Here is a 20,269-nt window from a genome sequence, read left to right on the forward strand (position 1 = left end):
TGGCATCAGATTCCTTTAAATAGCAATCTCTCCTAGTACATTTAAAATAGGATTCCATTTACAGAAGTGTGATTTATACAAAACTACATCTGTTACATAGGCTCAGAAAAATAGCTCCCTCCTGTGTAGGCTGGCTAACTATAGAGCTGGCCCGGGCCAGATGGCCACCTATTTTCTTCTTAAAGACACCCCGCCCCACTCTCCGTCACTTATTTCTATGTTTTATCTGATTACGGCGAACAGATTCTTAAGGGCCACTCCAATCTCTTTTGGTCTTCCCTAAACTCAGGGAACACTGCTCTGAGTTCTTTTCACATTCGCTCATTCATTCAACACACATTTGTTGAAGGCCTGTCACGTGCTGGGCACTACTCTAGGAATGCAGCTGTGAACAAAAAACAATGCCTCTGGCACCGCAGACCCTACCTTCGAGTGGGAGAGCGAGAGTAAACAAATACGTAGAATACATAGCACATGCGCCGGCAATCGGCGCTATGGGGGAAAAATGAGGCCAACTGTGGGGCCAGGGCTCACTCAGCTGGTGTCATAACCGAACACAGGGTCATCGGGGAAGGTGGCACTACTAGGTGACAGAGGGACACATTTGAAAGTGACGAGGAAGCTGGCAAACAAGTTCTAGGCATAACCCACCGGGCAGGTACGAGGAACACCTAGAAGTTAAACGTGACTGGGGCCAGGAGGTCTGGGAGGGGAGGGGCTGAGTCACAAGGCGCTTGGGGACCACTGTAAGTCTTTGTCATGAGCGAGACAGGAGCCACTGGGAGGCTCTGAGCAAAGGTGTGACTCAGTCTGACTCACTTTTTAGGAAGGATCCCTCTGGCTGCTATGCGGAGACTGCAGGGACTGCACGGAAGCAGGGAGGAAAATTAAGATGCTGCCACATTAATGCAGGCAGAGATTAGGCAGCTCAGATCAGGCCAGTCACGGTGGAGGCGCTGAGATGTGGTCAGATATATTTTGAAGGTAGAGCTCACAGCACTTGCTGATATTATGGACATGGGGTGTGAGGAAGGGGTCCAGGATGGCACCCTGGTAATCTGCCAGAGCAACAAGAGAGATTGAGTTGCCACTGACAAGACAGAGAGAACTGTGTCCACAGGAAGGTGGAAGGAATAGACCCGGGGGTGGGGCAACCAGGGGTTGTCCTCAGTCGTGTCCAATGCGAGATGCCTCTGAGGTACCCAAATGGAGCCATGAAAGGGCAGTGGGATGTGCGAGCCTGGAATTCAAAAGAGGTTCGAGCCGGCCATATCCACCTGGTAGTCATTGGGACATATAGATGGGATTTAAAAAGAGTAGGTTCACCTTGACCGGTGTGGCTCTGGCTGAGTTGGTTGGACACTGTCCGGCAAAGTGAAAAGCTGTCGGTTCGATTCCCAGTCAGGGCGCATGCCTGGGCTGTGGGTTTGGTCCCAGCTTGGGGTGCGTGTGAGAGGCAATTGATCAGTGTTTTTCTCACACATTGATGTGTCTCTTCCTTTTTTCTCCCTCCCCTCCCCTCCCCTCTCTCTAAAAATAAAGACATAAAATCTTAAAAAAAAGGTAAGCTCACCAAGGCATAACTGCAGGTGAGAAATCTGGGGCAGTTTGAGGATTCCCAGTGATCGAGAGAGAGAGAGAGACAATGAGCAGTGGAAACAGGAAAGAAACAGTCCGTGAGGTCGTAGGAAACCAGGAGAGCGTGGAGCCCTGGAAGCCAAGCGAAGCAATGAATTTCACCTGGGAGCGACTGACTGTGTTAAATGCTACCACCAGATCGAGCAGGACCGGCGAGAGCTGGAAACTGACCATCAGACTGAACACTGTGGTGACCTGTACCTGGGCTTTCTGGCACAGAAGTGGGGAGAACCTGGTGGGGGTGTCGCAAGGCGAAGGCAGCAAGAGCCGGTAAGGAGGCAGAGAGAGGAGGCGGCGGGGCCTAGGTTTCCTTGATCTAAATGGGGAAAGTGCTAACTCGCTTGCCTGCAGGTAAGGGGAGGGCAAGGAGAGTCGCTGGGTGGCAGAGGGATCCGCGCACAGCAGGAGGCGGCCACCGTTCCAGTCGCGGGTCAGGTCGCAGGGTACAGGCGCAGGCGTAGGCGGACAGACGTGCAAGCTTCCCAGGACTGCGCCTCATCTCATTTCACAGGTCAGGGGCAGAGTGAGGGTGGGGAGGAGGCGGCTCCACGTATCCTGCAGGAACGCAGTGGGCTGTGCGGACCGGGGAGGAGCTGCCGCCGCCAGGAACGGCACCGAAGGCCCATCCATTCCCCTGCCACCTGAAGGAAGAAATTCAGCCAGCCTTCTGCCCCCTCCTCTTCCAGACCACTGCTCCCCAATCCCTTTCACTTTTCTGCACACCGACCCTCTCTTTCTCGTTGCCTTTTTAGCTTTAAAACCGATTGGACATTGATGGAATCACTCAGATATACTTAGTCACTTGCTCCTTCTTCAATGAGGCCTTTCAGAGGAAGGAAAGATGGAATTGAAGGTGCTTCCTTTGGGAAGACAGGCCCAGGGACTTGGCAATAGACGTGCGTGTGTGTGTGGCGGGGCAGGATGGGGCGGGCCACACAGGAGGCTGGGGGAAGCAGGGGAAATATAAGGCAAAATATCCAGACTGTCTCAGTTCTCTCAACTTCCTTCCTTCTCCCCCTGCCACCCGCCTCCCTTTTGGATCTCAATTTCCTTATCTAAAACACAGACTGAATAGTCTCTACTCCACTGTGTTCCGTCTCTCATTCTCTAATTCAATTAACCTCTCCTGGCCTGTAATAGATCCCAGACTCATTTGTACACATTATTTCATTTAACCCTTACAGTAACACTGGGACTTGCTAACGCCATTGATGAGATGGGGAAACAGACTCGAAAGGGTAAGTGACTTGCCCAGCTAGTGGGGATGCCTGGCTAGCTAGATGCTCCAGCTGCTGAGTAGCAGAGCCAGAATTTCAACCAAGATCTCACCCCAGGGTCAGGCACATCAGTCCCGGCTATATCCTTCAAGGTCTGGGATCCTTCAGGTTCATTTCCACTGAGAGAACACTCAGGTCAACATAAAGCCTGGGGTTGCAGAAACTGCAGTCCTTATTAACACGCAACAGGCCTTATTAGCACAGGCCTCCCTGATCTCAGGTCAGGGCCAAAGAGAAGAGAGTGGGTGAGGAGTGCAGGGTCTGGTCACCCTCGGGAGGCCATGGAATGTCGCAGCTGGCAGGCAGGAGCCCTGATGGATATTTCCAGCTCCGGACACAGGAAGTAATAACAGGCTGAGAAGGGTTTTCTAAACAGTTTTCTGCAGTGGAGAGAGGGGTGGGTGCTAATTCCAGAGGTAGATTTCATCATCAGCTGTATGGCTGTGACGGGCTTCCTCAGAAAGCTGAGCAGCCAGGAACTCTTACTTCTGTTTCTCGAGGGTGATGGAGAGCCCTTCCTCTGCAGAAAAGCCACGAGGTTCAAGAGAAGTTCAGAGGTGTGGGTGGAGTCACCTGAAGAGCCCTGGGCAGGGTGAGCCCCCAGAGGCTGTCTGGGCCTGAGATTCTACAGTTCCCTGGGCTACCAGCTCCTGCTGGTCACAGCACGGCCAGATCTCTCCTTAACATGGCACAGCTCCAACCACGCCGAGGGTTCACCCGTGCCTTTGCTTCATTCCGGACCTATAACCTAAATTAACCGCCCTCCCCAAACCATCTCCCTTTGTTTAAGTCCTGTCACTAATTGGTCAGTCATGATTTTACTCATTCACCAAATTCTCCCTCCAAGCATATACAGAGTACCTCTATGTCAAGTGCTGCACTAAGTCAACTCTCAGGTGACTAAGATGTAAGTCCTGGCGTTAAGGGGTGTAGTCTGCACATTAGTCTGCATGGGGAGAAAGGCGGTGGCACTGTGTGCACAGCCAGTGAGGGAAGAGATGCAGGTGAGCGCAGAGTGTAGGGGGGCCTGGGCACAGGCTTCGAACCAAGGCTGAAGGGTTGTGTACGGCAGCCCTTCGCCGGAGGAAAGGTGTTTAATCCAACAGGACAGGCTGGAGAATGGACATGCAGGGCATTCAGGGGAGAGGCCAAGACCAAGGCACAGAAGTCAGGGCCAGCGCCCAGTGTAGGGACTGGCAAGCTGTTCGTGTTGCTGGAGTGTGACAAGGCAAAAAGGTGGCGGGGATCGGAGTTATAGGGCCGTCTATAACTTCGAGAGAACTGTCTAAGCAACCTTCCCCTGCACGCACCACTCAGCTCAAAACACATCAATAAAAAGATTTCTTAAAAGCCAAAATCTTAAAGTATAAAGCAGTAAATGGATCCTCTTACATGTGTGTACAAAGCTATCACCACAACAGTGGAAAATGGATACAGCTAAAATCTATTAACGGGGTGCGAATTACAATGAAATGATACATCTCGCTCTCTTGGATACAGGGTAGCAATCACTAACAGTTAGGGAACACTGGCCACGGGCCAGGCACCAGTCTAGCTGACACGCATCCTGACCCCTGCACCCTCACAACAACCCTAGAGGGCTCCGTGGCCACCCCACCACAGGGGAAATGCACGTGGGAGCCTCGGTGACCTGTGTGGGTGAGTGAGTAGTGCAGACAGCACTGGGACCCCAGGACATGTGCCCTTCACCACCCTGATGCACTCTTTCTGGACCCACGGCACAGTGTAAGCTAACAGAAACTGTATCAGGTATGGCCTGACTTTGTTTAAACATGTGTGCATTTGTCTATGTACATGTGTGCTTGTATTTGGCCCAATCAAATGAAAACATGGTCATTTTTGATGTATAAAAACAGCACTTTCCATACGATGCAACCCAGCACGTGAGCATGCACGCATGTACATATACACACAAAGAAAAAAGTCTACGAGGACCTGTACCAAACTGTTAGCGGTAGTTTTGGATGGTGGGAATATGCCCCAACTTTATTTCTTTACACTTTTTCATATTTTCTGAAAAATAGCACAAGTTCAACATTTTCCTGTTTCCTCAATGCAGCTGCCAGAGAGCACAGCTGTGTGACATTAGGATGCTGCCCAAGTACGGGAGTCCCAGCCCCTGGAGCTACAGCATCTCCCCTCAGGAGCTGAGAAGCCCACGGTGGTCGAAAGCTGCCACAGGGAGAGCTCAGCGTTCCAAGCGACAAGTCCTGCCAGCTGTGGGACTTCTCTGAGCTTCAGTTTCTCCACCTCGAACATGAGAAGAGGAGTCACGCTTCTCTGAGAACTGACTGATAGGAGCCCAAGGGCTCTGTTGTCCCACCCTCATTCTAGTCGATGTGACCTGGGTAGGGCTGAAAGGGCCTCCTTAACTGCTGATGACACCGCGTGCACCCCCAGGACCACGGCCAGAGAACTGCCCATTGGCACTCAGCCCCTTTAATGGAGATCCGCTGGACACAAAAGGCAGTGCCTTCCCTCCGACTTCTATGACATCCGAGAGGAACTGCAAATCTCGCAGCGCTCTCTCTGCTGTACGGGTGGGCTGCTGCATCCCACGTCGATGGGCTGCAGGAAGGCAACGCGGGGCAGCAGCTGCACAGGGCAGGCGCCCTGAGGTCCAGATGCAGGCAACTCTCAGCAACGAGCCAGGGCTGCGCTGGGATATGGTTTCAGCCAGACCGTAAGCCAGTAACAAACCAGGAATGGGAGTCTCAGGGTCCACTGGCAGCCAAGGAAAACGCCAGCTAGGAGTGACCAGCCCACTCCCCTTTGACTGTTTTTACCCACGCATCCTTAGGGCAAGCACGGCCACATCTGTGTGCTCCATTCCCAGATCACTCACCACCTCCCACACCCTACACAGCTCGCTCCTGTACATTTACTGTTACTGTCTCACCCCGGCACTACCACCCCTCCTTCCACACACACAGAGGGCAGCTCCACAAATCAAGGGTCTCTGTTCAGTTCACTGAAGTGCCCCAAGTGCTTAGAACAGCACCTGGTACATAAAGGGTACTCCATCAGTGTTTGCTGAATGAATGAGTGAGTGAATGAATGGGCTGCAATGTCACCCTCCCAACGCACGTCCTTTACCACTTGGCAGAACTAGTTAGTCCTGCCTGAGTGTCTGTAGATAGGACTTTCCTTAAATCTCTAACATGGCCCCTATCATACTACATGATGATGATTTATCTTCTGCACTTCCTTGAAGGCAGGAATTTCCAGATGATTCCATCTCTTTCACATTCTCGGTGCCCGGCATAGGCCTCAGGGTGTGCTGACTCAGGGGATGATCTTGATACAGGCACAGAACAGGATGACCTCCAGAACCCCGGTCAAGATGCTGACACTGATGTCTGAGCTAGAGGGACTCGGGGGGCAGCGATTTATTAAGACCCCCTTCCAAAGAACCCGGTCTGAGATAACTGCAGCTAGAGAATACTATTTTACATCCCAGAAAATGAGACTGAGCTGAGTGCACCCAAGAGAGGTCATGATAGAAAGTTAAAGAAATGTTCATTTCCAAACGCCCCCCCGCCACCCACAGTTTGCAGCTCCCACACTCGCTCTGGCACCAGGACGGCTCATCTCCAGCACTGGGGCCAGAGGAGGCGTAAGCCTGTTGGCCAGAACAGCACATCCACCCCTGACCGTCAGGGGGAGGGCCTCAGTGACTGGTTCTCCTGGACGCTTGCTGACTATTTTTAACTTGGGCCCCACGCCTGCAGCTACTCATCTTCCCTCTGGTTCCTCTGGCCCTGCTCCTGACAAGCCCACTCGACGTCCACACGCCTGCTCAGGCACACACTCTCTACCGGAACGTCTCATCTCTTCGTCCACTCACGGCGCACCTGCTGTGCGTCGTGTGCTTTCATTAGTAAGCTCCCCTTCTTTGAAACACAGCGTAAACACCTCTTCCAGGAAGCACTGAGATATAAAACGACTAGGATCCCTTGTCCTGGAAACTTTGCTAGTCCGTCGGAGACAGTGACCACACCTACTCACCTAGCATAAGCCACAGGTAGTTCCTGAACACACCTGTGGTCTCGTGACCGTGCGCTCTGCCTGGAATGCTCTTCCTCTCCTCGCCTGCTGGGGGAAGTCCTCTTCCCCTTCTCCAGCTTCTTCAGTGAGGCCCTTCCTCTAGGGCAGGGGTGTCAAACCCATTTTCCCAGGGGCCACATTAGCCTCGTGGTTGCCTTCAAAGGGCCAAAATAATTTTAGAACTGTGTAAAAACTACTCCTTAACCGCTGAGGAGTTGAAATTACATTCAGCCCTTTGAAGGCAACTGCAAGGCTGATGTGGCCCTGGTGAAGATGAGTCTGACACCCCTGACCTGGTGCAGGTCGTCAGTCCTCCCTCCTCTTGCACCAGCACACCCCTCGGATGCACGCTGCATCCCGCCTCACGGACAGCAGTAACTGATGACCCGTCTGACTGCCCCACCAGACTGAGCTCACCCAGAAGATGGGTCATTCTGAAAGCCCCTTTGCCTGAAATTTCAGGGTTGTATTTGTTGCCTAAATGAATGAGCAAAAATACTGATCATTGTACCTGTAGCTCAGTAAGCCCCTCCCATGTGCCATGAACTTTAAACAGGCCATCTCAACCCCTCCCTTGTCTGCAGACACCAATGCCTCCCAGATGAGGAAGCTGGAGGACAGTGAGGTCAACTAATTCGTCCGTAGTCCTAAAGAGGCAAGCAGTGGCATCTCTGACACAGAGACGTGGTTTACTCCACAGCCCCTGCCAGCACCCAGTGCTGTCTCTGACACAGTTCGGGCTCCCCAAACCTCCCTGTGCGGGGTTGCGGGCTCCAGGTGGTTCCCACTCATGTACAGTCCCTCACCCTCCAGTCCCATCTGGGAACCACCTCCAGATCAGACTCCTCAGGATGGCAGAGAACCTAAAATAGGCAGGATTTTTTTTTTTCTTAAAAGACCTATGGCTTAGCTTCTTTGGGGCCCCAGGCAGAATAACAAACGCCAGAATTCTCTGGCTCAGGGACAGCTGCCAGACCATGTGCCTGTCTGGCTTTGGACGGGGACCTCACAGGCAAGAAAGGAGACAAAGGTGGAGCGGGAACAGCCCCTGGACGTGCTCTTCAAGAAAACCACTCAGCTGTGTGTGTGGGGGCGGGGGCTTAGGGGGAAGACAGCAGGAAGGGGGGTCTTCTGTCTGTGGGCTGGGATGTCTTAAAACCTATGTCTGTCTCTGAACTTAGACCTGACTGGCAGGACGACTCAGAGCGGCCTCTGAGGACACCGAACCCTGCTTCGCAAGGCTGTTCTGAGGGAGAAAACAATCCAGGTGAGAGTGCTCTGTCAATCCCAAACGTCTCTGTGCCATCCAACTCAGTGTGCCTCAAGGAAACCTCTGTCCTCCTCCCCTGACTGAGCCCTTCCACAGACCACTCGGCCGCCGCAGCTCCGGGTCCTGCCATCTCAACACCACCCCTGGGGCCTGCGCAGAGAGCGGGGCTCCAGGGTGTCTGCACAGAGTGCAGCCTCATCTTGGTTAAAATCACCTGGATAAAATATGAGTGATCAGGGACAATAAGTGATGGCAGTTATAAGGTAAATCAAAAGCATTTTTCCTAAGCATTTTTAATGTTTTTAACATTGCATTTTAGCTTTAAAAATTTTTTAAAGATTTTTATTTATTTATTTTTAGAAAGGAGGGGAGGAAGGGAGAAAGAGGAGACAAACATCAGAGCGTGAGAAATACATTGATTGGTTGTCTCTCTTTGGTTTGCAAGTAGGCCGGCACTCAATCCACTGAGCCACACCAGCCAGGGCACTAAGCGTTTTTAAAGGAGGCAAATACAGATTTCCTTTGCCACTGGCACCTGTCTGAGGCCTATGTCCTCTATGACCCCTGACCTTATTCTAGGGGCCAGGTGGAGGAGACAGCTTATCTGCGGTGTCCTGCTGGCCTTGTGGTGGGAGATACACAAACGGGCCCTGAGCAGCTCCAGAAGCTGGAGAGGCTCTCTCTTCTGGGAGTTCCTTCTGCTGTGGGGTGGCCCTGCTGTGGGGAAGGCCCGGCCAGGCAAAATCTGCGCCTCTAGAAAACAAATCCCACCTCCCAGCCACATGGAACATATAAACGCCCTCTTCCGTCTGACAGCCCTCAGTGAGGCAGACTGCAATCGGCCCTCTAGTCTTCTCACCAGGCTGACACCCTCTCCCCACCCTCCTCGGGTCTCTCTAGGTCAGAGGTCTCACACCTCTTTTGACTCTGACCACAGTAAGAAGTCCATTTTATGAAGCCAGTCCTTCTCTGTGTCCTGTGTGTATGTGACCAAAACCAGTTTCATGAACTAATGCCTACCCCCTTGCAGGGAACACAGCTGGATGTTTTCTGATCTATTTCACCCGTTAAATGCTGCCTACAATATACTACATGGATTTTGTGACCCAGAGCTAAAAACAGTGCTCTGGTTTCACCCATGTCCAGCTTGAACGAATTATTTAGCTCAGACCCGATGCCTTCCTTCCACAGCTCTTAGCTGATGTGGGTTGTGAGTCGCGTCCTTGGATCCCTCTGCACTGGGATCTCCCCAGCTTGCATTTGCTTCTCCCACGCTCCACCTCAACCCAGCAAATACACGTGCACACCAGCAGTCACAGAAGGTTGAATTGAAGCTTTTTTTCCTGGACCGCCATCATTATCATTTACTCAGAACACCTGTAACACCTCTCCCCTAATCCTCCCACCTTCCTGCTGTGTAAGCTGGAGGATCCGAGGGGTCAGGTGTCTCAGTTTCGAAGAGAAGGCCGTCATTCATGAAACCCAGAGTTTTAAGAATGGCCATAGGTGATGGAGGTGCACCATCCACCCATAGACGGCTGCTCATCCCCTCTCCCTGGATCTTCTCCCCTAGGGCAGCGGTCCCCAGACTTTTCAGCACCAGGGACTGGCTTCTGTTGAAGACAATTTTTCCACAGTGGGAGGGGTCGGGGGTGGGGGGTATGGGAGGCAGACCTCAGGCAGTGATGGAAGTGCCAAGGAGGAGGAAGGTTGGTGAGCCCTAGGGGACCCAGAGACCAAAGGCCACCACCCAGCTCATCTTTTTAGATTAGCTTGTGGCCACTGAATAGTTTTCCTTATATTTTATCTTTATTTCTTTTTATTTTTTAAACTGAATTTATTGGGGTAAAATTGGCTAATAAAATTATACGTTTCAGATGTACGATTCTACAATACATCATCTGTATATTGTACTGTGTGTTTACCACCCCAAGTCAAGTCTCCTTTCTTCACCATTCATCCCCCTATATCCTCTTCTGCCTCAGTCGCCCTTCCCTTCCCTCTGGCAATCACCATACAGTTGCCTGTGTCCATAAGTCTTTCTTTGTTGTTTTTATTTTGCTTAATCCCTTCACCCTTCTAGCCCAGCCTGCAACCCTCTCCCCTCTGACAGCTGTCAGTCTGTTGTCTGTGTCCTTGTGTCTGTCTCCACTTGGTGAGTTTATTTTGCTCACTAGATTCCACACACGCGTGCAAGCACATGGTACCTGCCTTTCTCTTCTCACCCTTTACTTCCTGTGTCGTCACAGCACTTGTTTGGTGATCAGGAAGGCTGGATACAAGACCTGGTCCCACCATGTGTGTGGGACCTGGGGCTTCGCTTTGCGGAACCTGTTTTCTTGTCCACGAACTTTGGTTATTATTTCTTCCCTGCCTTCCTCACAGGACTGTAATAAACATGAACAAATATGGAAATGCCCTGTAAACTCTAGAGCACTATGCAAATATAAACTACTATGTAAATTATGCATTCTTTTGTAAGAATGGACAGCGTTGACTCTGCTCCCCAAATTACAGCTCTGCACCCTCTGTGTTTCATAAAGGCGCAGACTCCATCATCAACCCCCAAAAGGCACCTGCGCTTTACCCCCAAGTGCCAGGTTAAACCAGCTCTCCCTTGGGAGATACCTGGTGTCATAAAAAATTCATCAGTCATAGCCGCTGGTGAATCCACACTCCCTAGTCACTTGCACCTTCATTCAGAAAATAGACAGAGGAGACTTGGTCTCAGCAGCAGTCAATTAAATACAGCCTACACTCAGCCCTTCTGGCCAATCAGGAAAAGAAAGGGCGGAGGGGGGCGGGCAAGGGAGAGAATCAGAGACATCTTGGAGACCAACATTATCGTAACAGCCACCACGTGTGCAGGACTTACTATGCCAGGTCCTGCGCTTACAAGAATTATTTCCAGCCTTCATGAGAGGGCGCAAGGCAGGTGTGGGCACACCTCGGAGACGGTGCAGGTTTGGTTCCAGGTGGCCACTGCAAAGTGCATCACAATAAAGTGAATCGTACAAATTTTGTGGTTTCCTAGGGCATATAAAAGTGATGTTTAACTGTACTATAGTCTACTGAGTGTGTAATAGCATTATGTCTAAAAAAAATGCCCATACTTTAATTTAAAAATACTTTATTGCTAAAACATGTCGGCCGTTTTCTGAGCCTTTTGGAAAAAGAGTGTCAAGAGACTTGCTTGGTGCAGGATTGCTGCTACAAACCTTCAATTCGTTAAAAAGAAGAAAAAAAAAGCCCGCAATATTTGTAAAGTACAATGAAACGAGGTATGCCTGTATTAGTGTCCTCACTTTACAGATGAGGCTAAGAGGTAAGAAATTGGCTCAAAAGCTTGCAGGGAGCTGGGTGAACTGTAATTTGCTTTTCTCATTCAGTGATAAGCTAAAGAAACTCCCAAGGCTGATGCTGGGCTCTGCCAAGTATATGGTGGAAATGCTGGGTTTGAGGTTGACCGTGGAGCTAGGGGCCCCCAGAGCGAGGACTTCGAATTGGAGATGGGGCTTTAATGGTCAGAACAAATAGTAACTTGGGCCCACTGCAGGAATAAGAGGCAGGTACCAACTCCCTGGGGTGGGTTAGGTTCTTCTCACTACACAGTCCAGGATCTGTGCTCTTTACAAAGAGCTGAGGACAATAGTTTCTGGGCTGGGTATTTAGCTGCTCAATAATTAATGAGAATCTAATATCCCTTTTGTTTGGATCCCAAGCTAAAACAGAAAAGAGGCAATACATGAGCCCTTCCAGTGCCCAAAATCCTCCAGAGGTTACCCAGTGCCTACAGGCCAAGGCTGGAACAGCTTGGCTGGTATTCAAACTTTCTCTGGTCTGGCCTTAACCAATGATCTCGACATTTCCTAATCGCAAACCTCTGTCCCAGCCAGGCGTCCTCAGCCTTACCCAACAGGCTCTGCCCATTCCTCTTCCTGTGACTCTCCCGGCAGCCAACGCCCCTCACTGCCCTCAGCACAGCCCACACCACTCAGCCTCGGAGAGCCAGCCTAAGGCGTAGTCCTCCATCTGAACTCTGCAGCCCAGTCCCTTCTCAGACCCCACAGCCCTTGGAGCTGTGGCCTTCAGTCTGGGGCCTGCACGGATAGCAGTTTGGCAGCCATGGGATTAGAGCTTCAAGTCCATCCACCATAGCCTGGACGGCTGACTCTGGTCTTGTTAAGACATCTCTAGGAAAGATCCTGGCCGCCAGTCAGTCTTCCACCTCCCCACTCCCACAGCTGCAGACAGGACTGCTTTTTAGGGTTAGTTCTAATAATCGCCCAAAGAAAGTGAGCTTTCAGGGTTCACACCTGCGTTGCCCAACCAGGAACAGGTATGCATCCTCACAGGGACATGGGAGATGACAAAGTTTCTCGCCCAACCACGAGTGGTGCTCAGTCAGTCTGAGACTAGTGTCCAGCCATAGGAAGGAATGATTCTAACCTATCATCTGCTCCCCTTCCTTTTGTCCCCCACCCAAGACAGAATGCCAAAGGCCTGGCAGGGCTGGGAACCTACCTGCCTTTCCCACAGAGGTAGTTGCTTCTAAAGGGCACTCTTTGGGAAAATTAGCCAATTCTGCACAAGATGAAATCATATTCTAGTACCTTTCTATCCCTAAGGTACCCGCAGACCCAGACCCCTCCCCCAGACACGCAGGCAGACCCCAACCCAGCTCCTTTCCTCTGAAGCACAGCTCATCTGTTGGGTACCTCTCCATCCTGACACTCCAGCCCTCAGAGTTTGTAAGGCTTGGGGTGGGGTATGTGTTACCCTGGTCTGAAGCCAGGGTCAGGGTGGTAGTGATGCCAAGGGCATCCTAAAATCTTTATTCAGAGTGGCAGCCAATCAGGACCCCTAAGAAAACCTGCCCCAGAGGGACAAGTGCTCCCAGGGACCCTCTCCCTTCAGAGCCCCCTAATCACATCCTGCTACCCCCTGAGGACTGCTCCTCAATTAACAAGCAATGTATTCAGCTCCTACTCTGTTCCTGGGGGTGAAAGGCTGCCCTGAAGGGGGAATCAGCTCCCTCCAGGGAGTCAGATGCTTAAGAGGCTGTTCCTTAGATGCATGCAGCTGGAGTCTACAAGTGGTAAATCTAGAACCTCCCTCATCTATGACAAGGATTCCGTTCCTGCCCCCTCATCTTCCAGGGTGGTTAACGCCCTAGCTCCTCCACACTGCCCTCCAAGGCCACCCACCTGTGCCCTCCTGACCACTGGCTCAGTCCAAAAATCTTCCCATAAATCTCAAATAGGTGTGCAAGCAGGGGCTTCGGAGGGGATGGGACTAGCCCCTTTCCCGCTGCCATGCCCCCCTCCCCCACCAGGCCGGTTCCACAATTTGGGAGGTGAGCTCCACAGCCCTCTCTCCCAGGAGACTATCGAGCTCTCCTGGGCAGCCCTGGCGGCAGCGCGGCGGGAAACCGGGAGCCCCGTCCCCGTCCGCCAGCCGCCTCCAGAATCCTGGCCCGACTCCCTTCTCCAGCACGCCTGGACTTGGGGCCAACAGGCAGGATCAACAATCCAGAAACTTTCAATGGATCAAGCCGACTGGGAGGGGAAAAAAGAGAGGGAAGTCGCGGGGGGGGGGGGGGTGCGGGGGGGAGGCTCCAGGGCAGAGCCCCTGCTCTTCACTTACCATCTTGCTCACATCCATGACCGAGGCTGGAGGGCACCCCCCACCCCTTGGGATCCGCTTCCCCCAAATGCTGCTCCCAGCTAATCCAGCCCCGATGGTGCCATGCCGCAGGGAGGGCTGCTGGCAGGGCCCCCGCGGACCGGGGAAGGCTGAGGCGGCGGCAGGACCGCGGCTGGACGGGAGAAAGGAAGGGAAAGGAAGGGGGAGGGGAAGCGGGGAGGGGAGGGTGCGGAGCGCGAAGCCGCAGCGCGCACCAGGGGCGGGGGAGGCGCGGCCCTGCGAGCGGCCCCGCGCGGTGAGCCCCGGGGAGCCGGGAAATCCCGAAATCAGCGCGGGGTGCCCTGGTGGCGGGGAGCGGGGAGCCGTGAGCGGAGGGATGCGGGGGACGGGCAATGGACCGATTTTCTGGGCCGGAGCCCGGAGCCCGGAGCCCGGAGCCCGCGGCCCAGCGCGCGGCTAGGGGGTTGTTTGAATAACAAAGGTCGCTTCTCCCAGAGCCCCGGCGGCGGGGATCGCGGAGCCCGGAGCGGGGCCGCCGGGCCCGCCAGGAAGTGTGAGTGTCTGTGTGTGTATGTGCAGCTGTGTGCGCGCACGCGTGTGTGTGTGTGTGTGTGCGTGTTTGGTGGTGGGATCAGTGGGACTCAGGAAGTGAGCGGGGGAGGCGGCTGAAAGGAGGGAGAGCTGGGGGGCGCCGCAAGCCGACATTCCAGTGGGGGCAGGGGGTCCGCTCAGCCCCTCCTCATTTGGCTTCACTGGACAAAGGCGGAATTCAGAGCCAGTTGCTTCCCTCCTTCGGCTAATCCGGAGGGGACGTCCAGATGAGTCTGGGGTCTGCCAACAGATAGGCGAATTGAGGCATCGGAACAGGTATCGCCGAAAGGCCCTTAGGTTCCCCGCGAGTGAAACAGAACCAGACCTCCCTGGAGTAAGGGAAACTGGCTTCTAAACGATGTTGGCCCTGAGTGCAGAGCTCCCTTTCTCTCAAAGTAGAATCCCCAGATCTTCCATTCCATACTCAATGCCTCGTCTGCCCTTAGAGAAATGGGAGGCGGACAGTCCTCTCTGTAGGGGGCACAGCTGGTGGCAGAAAAGGACTCCTGGCCAATGCTCTTTGGGGCAGTTACCAGGAAAAGGCCGGAGGGCCCGAGCCTCTCTCTCTGGTTTCAAGACAGGCTGCTTCAAATCCTCAGAGGAGCTCAATGGCTTTGGGCACAGCCGACTCAGCAGCGACCTGAGACTGCTCACACCAGCCCTGTGTTGCTCAGCAGGTGAGGAAAGCGAGACCCAGAGAAGGGGAGTGATTTCCCCGGGGCCACACAGCTGGAAGGGAATGGGGGTAGGAGAATGCTCAGTAAGGACAGCGCAGCCCAAGCCAACAGAGGCTTCCCTTGCTGCCATGGAGCATCCAGCTTCCAAAATCCTTTCCAATGAGCAGGTGATGTGACCTACCCACAACCCTGGGCCTCTGGCCACACCAAAGGGCCAAGAAGGCAGCTCTGGTTAAGTCCCCTATGCTGACTAGGACAGCCCCTGCCCCTTTACTTCTGAGTTCTCAGCCTATGAAATAGAGAGTGTTTCTTTGCCTCCTAGAGGGAGAACATTATGATATAAAAGATGGAAAGCAGAAGTGTGGGGGTGTAAAGAGCTTTCACTGTGGAGGTTATTTTCATCTCTGGGCTCTGGACCCCAGTCAGGGGGTCCCTCAGCTTCAGGTAAGGGCTCTCCAGGCCCAAGTGTCTGTCTAACCTCGAGTCTCCATGGCAGACTGACTCTCCACCCCATTGCAGGGCTGCCCCTGCAAGCCCAGCCCTTCTCATCCTGTGCCCCAGCCAGAGAAGTCAGGAGGGCTGCTGTGGTCTGCTCTAGCATGCTGGGCTCCCACAGAGGTGACCCCCAAGTGCAGTCAGGGCCGGGAGAATAAGCAGGAGTCAAACCAGTGCACAAATGAGGTTTTGATTATCTGCTGCATTAAATGTACCACCATCTTAAAAAAAAAAAAGATGAATAGACTTTATATGTTTAAAAAGTTGCCCTGGCTGGTGTGGCTCAGTGGATTGAGTGCCTGCCTGTGAACCAAAGGGTCACCAGTTCCATTCCCAGTCAGGGCTCATGCCTGGGGTTTGGGCCAGGGCCCCAGTTGGGGGTGTGCAAGAGGCAACCACACATGGATGTTTCTTTCCCTCTCCTCCCTCCCTTCCTCTCTCTCTAAAAATAAATAAATAAGGTCTCTTAGGCCTAGGGTTCATCAATAGATCAAGGTCTCCCAATAGATCTTGGTGCCTTAGCTGCCAAAGCCCAATTTTCTCATTGCTAAAATGGAGATAGTGACACCCACTTCACTTGCAGGTGGCAAATGAAAGAACTTTCCCACATCTTACCTGCAGTCCACTGAATTAATGGTCCCCCAAAGATATCAGGCCCTCATCTCTGGAACCTGTAAACACTACCTCATATGGCAAAGACTGTGCAGGTGTGATTAAGGATTCTGAGATGGGAAGATGACCCTGGATTATCTGGGTAGACCCTAGATGCAAGCACAGGTCTCCCTATAGGAGGGACATTTAACACAGGAGAGGTCAGGAAGAGTACCATGGGGGCAGAGTGATGGAATCATGCACCACGACAAGGCAGGACATGCTGGCAGCCACCAGAAGCTCTGACAGGCAAGGCACAGATCCTCCCCTAGTGCCTCCAGAGGGAATGTGGTCCTGTCAACACCTTGATTTCGGCCCAGTGATACTGATTATAGACTTCTGGCCTCCAGAACTACCAGAGAACAAATTTCTGCTGTTTTAACCATGGGATTTATGGGAATTTGTTAACAGCAGCCACAGGAAGTGAATACACTACCCAAAGGTCAGTGAGGGCTGGTGTCATGGCTGCAGACTGGCCTCTGCCCTGGGGGCTTCTCTGTAGATGTCCTTGGAGCTGCTCATGTGATGCCAAAGGAGAGGGCTGCCAGGAGCAGGCCCGCCCTCCCGTTCCATTCAGGGTAGTGTCCTGGCAAGTACATGTAAGCATGTAAGCATGGTTGCACATGTGCACACATGCACAAACACAGGGAAGGGGCAAACAGATTTTCTCAAAAAAGCTTGGGCTTCTCTGCCTGGGCTAACCTGGAACCTGCTAGGCCACCAGCGAACAAACATCTCCAGGGCCGCCGTTCCTACCAGTCCTCCAGGGAGGTAGGTTCAGGCTCGTAGAAGAGGCGACTAGGAGGGGCCTGCCTGAGCATTCCCTGTTCTACAGTGGCTGTGCCACAAGGTTCTGTGGGCTCCGGACAGTGAGGAAGGACACTTCTGGCCATGCAGGAGGGGAGGCAGACAACTCGAAGCACACGTGGTCACCATGAGGCTATGGGCCAGCGGCTTGGGCCGGGGAGACTCTTGAATAAGTTGGGTCAGAAAGAGAAACCAGGTCCAGAAGTAAGACTGCTGTGGCTATTCTGTCCATTCCGCACCAGCTCCAGGCCGCCTCACCCAAAGGCCTACGGGACGTCTCCCCCCCCCCAGCCCCCCGGGGGGGGGGAGCGTCTCAGCCTCACAGGCACCTCGTTCTCGGAGTCTAAAGATAACTTTTCTTTCCCCTCTGTTTTCACAATTTGGTCTCTCTCCCATGGGACATGCGACATGTTTTCTGTCCCAACTAATGGTTTTACCTCCACTAGTTGCTCAAGCTAGAAACTTCGAAGTTGGCTTTAAGGTTTCCACAGACAATCCCTCACTCTTACCCCATCTAATCAGGCCCCTGGTCCGTGCATTTTTTTCTGGGAAATAGCTTCCATTCTGTGATGGAAGGCCTGCCCTCCCAGCAACAAACGTTCCCATGAGGGTGAAGGCCTTCAACAGCAGCCCCCTAGCCTCCCGCTCCGGTCTCTTCCCATCTAATCCATCTTCCACACATCTGAGTGTGAGGCCCCCCTGGCCCACCCCAAACAGGAACAAACAAACCTCTTTTGTGGTTCATTACCCCTCAAGCTCCTTACGAATCTGGCTGCACCTCCTTCCATTCCAGCCTGCCTTCTCCCACTCTCTCCTCTGCCCCATCAGGTGAGGTCCTGGCCCATCAAACTGCTCATGAGTACTCAGGGAGCACCTGGAATGCTTTTCCCAATTCCTCGGCTTGGCAGGTTCCTTGTCACCCTTCAGGACCCATCTCAGATGTCACCTTCCCTGTGAAGCTGTCCCTGACCCCTCCAGACACAAGCAGTCACTCAAGAGTCCCTCTTACAATGGAGAGCTCCTGGATACAGCCTCCACCACCCCAGTAAGGGATGGTCCTTGTCCTTGGTTCTCCCGGCTTACCTGTGAGCTCCCTCAGGCGGAGGCTGGGCCTCACTGGCCTTGCATCCTGGGTGCCCTGTTCCTTCCTTCCCTTATCTGTCCCAGAGCTCTCTCCAGCCCGAATTCCTCACCCACACCACTGCACCACCCTACACATCAACGTAAAAGTAGGGAATGGACTCAGGAGACCTGTAGGGAAGGTGTAGTGACGTGATCTGGTAGAGGGCGGCACCTACTGGAGAACTGTGATTCTGCAGGCTAGCCCTATAAATACCACGCGGATCCCAGCGGAGGGGCTCAGGGCAGGCCTTACAGCGGACTCGAGAAACTTGAGATTCCATTATTTTCCAGAAATAAATACTCCCAACAAAGCACCTTATATAATGTATGTTACTGTGCTACCATTAACAATAAGCATATGCAGAGGGCTGTAAAGTTTGTGAAATGGCTTTTTGTCCATTATCTCATTTGATCCTTAAAAAATTGGGGAAGGCAAGTAGAATGGGAATTCTCACAACACTTATTTTACAGTTGAGGCTTATAGAGGAAAGAGTGTACAACTGAAACCAAGAAAGGCACTGAGGTAGGGAGATGAGGTCCAGAGGCTTGTTAGCTTTGCCTATAGTGTTTTAACACTTTATAAGGAATGTGTGATGAAATACTATTACTTGCCTAATAACAATAAATATTAAAGAAGGAAGTGTAGGCTCTGAAGTCAGACCTCAAGCTGAATTCCAGCTGCATTACCTTCTTGATACGGGCGAGTATCTTAACCTCTTTGAATTTGTTCTGACTGACATATTACACCCAGAGGGCTGATGTGAGAAGGAAGGAAACCAGTGTCCACAAAGCACGTGGCACAGCGGGAGACTGGCCCCTGGCTCAACACACTATCCCTCCATTCACCTGGTGGCGAGTCCCTGCAAAGTTCTGGATAATTTTTTCTAAGCTCACATCATAAGAGAAAAGGGTGAAAAGCCAAGGATAGCAGCAGGCAGTCTGATCAAAATGACAGCGCGTAAATAGCGTTAGAGGGAGAAAAATAAGTAATCAAAGCCACCGACCACACACAGCTGAGCGGCGGAGGACGTCGGCTGGCAGTCACTCGCTGGGTGACCCCCAACCTTCCCGTGGGAAGCTCCTGCAAACGTGGGAAGCTCCTGCAAGCGGAGGCTTGGCCAGGGTCAGTGAGATCCCAGCATGGCCTGCGACCCCGGTGGCTCCGCCACAGAGTATTCCCACGGGGCTTCCTCCAGCAGAATTCGGCCTTTTCCATGAGCCGCTTTGACTTCAGTGGGAAAGGTCTTCTGCTGCCTTCCTATGCGGGCATGATTACACTTAAAAGTCGGAAACGAAAACCAAAATACCCTAAAGAAGCACAAGAGGTCCTATACCTCGAGTGTATCTCAGTACCTGAAGGGCACAACATCCCACGGCAAGTTGGGAGGTGGGTGCTTTTGGGGGGAGAGAGGACATTTGTGTCATGTTGTGAATAATAGTAACTGGTAACGTTCAGGGAGTCCTCCCATGTGCCAGGCACTTACAAGCACTATTTCTTTCAGTCTCCATAGCAACCCTGTACACTAAGTGTTACTCTTATCACCCACATTTTACAATAAGGAACCAAAGCCCACAAAGGTTAAGTGACTTTCCCAGGGCCCTACAGCTAATGCCCTCACCAGGGCTGGCAGGCAGTTTAAACTGCTCTTATTAGCATGAATTTTTGTTTATGGGCTTGATTTTCTTTATCCTAAAACCCTGTGAATTGATTGAGAGTACAATGAATTCAGCTGCCTTCTCTTCCTTCCTCTAAGTGATCTGCATAAAATCCCAGAGGCCGACACCAGGCACTCGGACCCCCACCCGTTCCGTTCCTCCCCCTGTGCCGTGCGCGCTGCTGTACGGGCCCACCTGCAAGAATGCGCCCCAGGAAGGGATTCCTTATGTAGTTTACACCTCTCCCCTGAACACCGTTTTCACCACGAATGCTCTAAATAGGCATATATTTGAGAGATATCTGGCATTGTCCCAGGTGCCCCAAAATCTGAAACAGAAGTGAAAATGAATACTGGCAGGCCTCATTTTAT

At 52.5% G+C, this 20,269-nt stretch overlaps 1 protein-coding gene across 5 annotated transcripts in view; it reads right to left on the reverse strand.

The window, feature by feature from the left end:
- Window positions 1–20,269, reverse strand: part of HIP1 (huntingtin interacting protein 1) — a 146,330-nt gene that overhangs the window by 67,234 nt on the left and 58,827 nt on the right. The window contains exon 1 of one of the 5 annotated variants that reach the window (XM_045819425.1): window positions 13,900–14,071. The exons of the other annotated variants lie outside the window; for them this stretch is intronic. Within the exon in view, the coding sequence (XP_045675381.1) occupies window positions 13,900–13,917 (18 nt within the window). The 5' untranslated portion in view covers window positions 13,918–14,071. Of the gene's footprint in view, window positions 1–13,899; window positions 14,072–20,269 lie in introns of those variants that run through there. 5 annotated transcript variants of the gene reach the window in all.

The sequence above is a fragment of the Phyllostomus hastatus genome, unplaced genomic scaffold (genome assembly GCF_019186645.2).
Source record: "Phyllostomus hastatus isolate PE091 unplaced genomic scaffold, TTU_PhHast_1.1 phas_scaffold_385, whole genome shotgun sequence".
NCBI classification, from domain to species: Eukaryota; Metazoa; Chordata; class Mammalia; order Chiroptera; family Phyllostomidae; genus Phyllostomus; species Phyllostomus hastatus.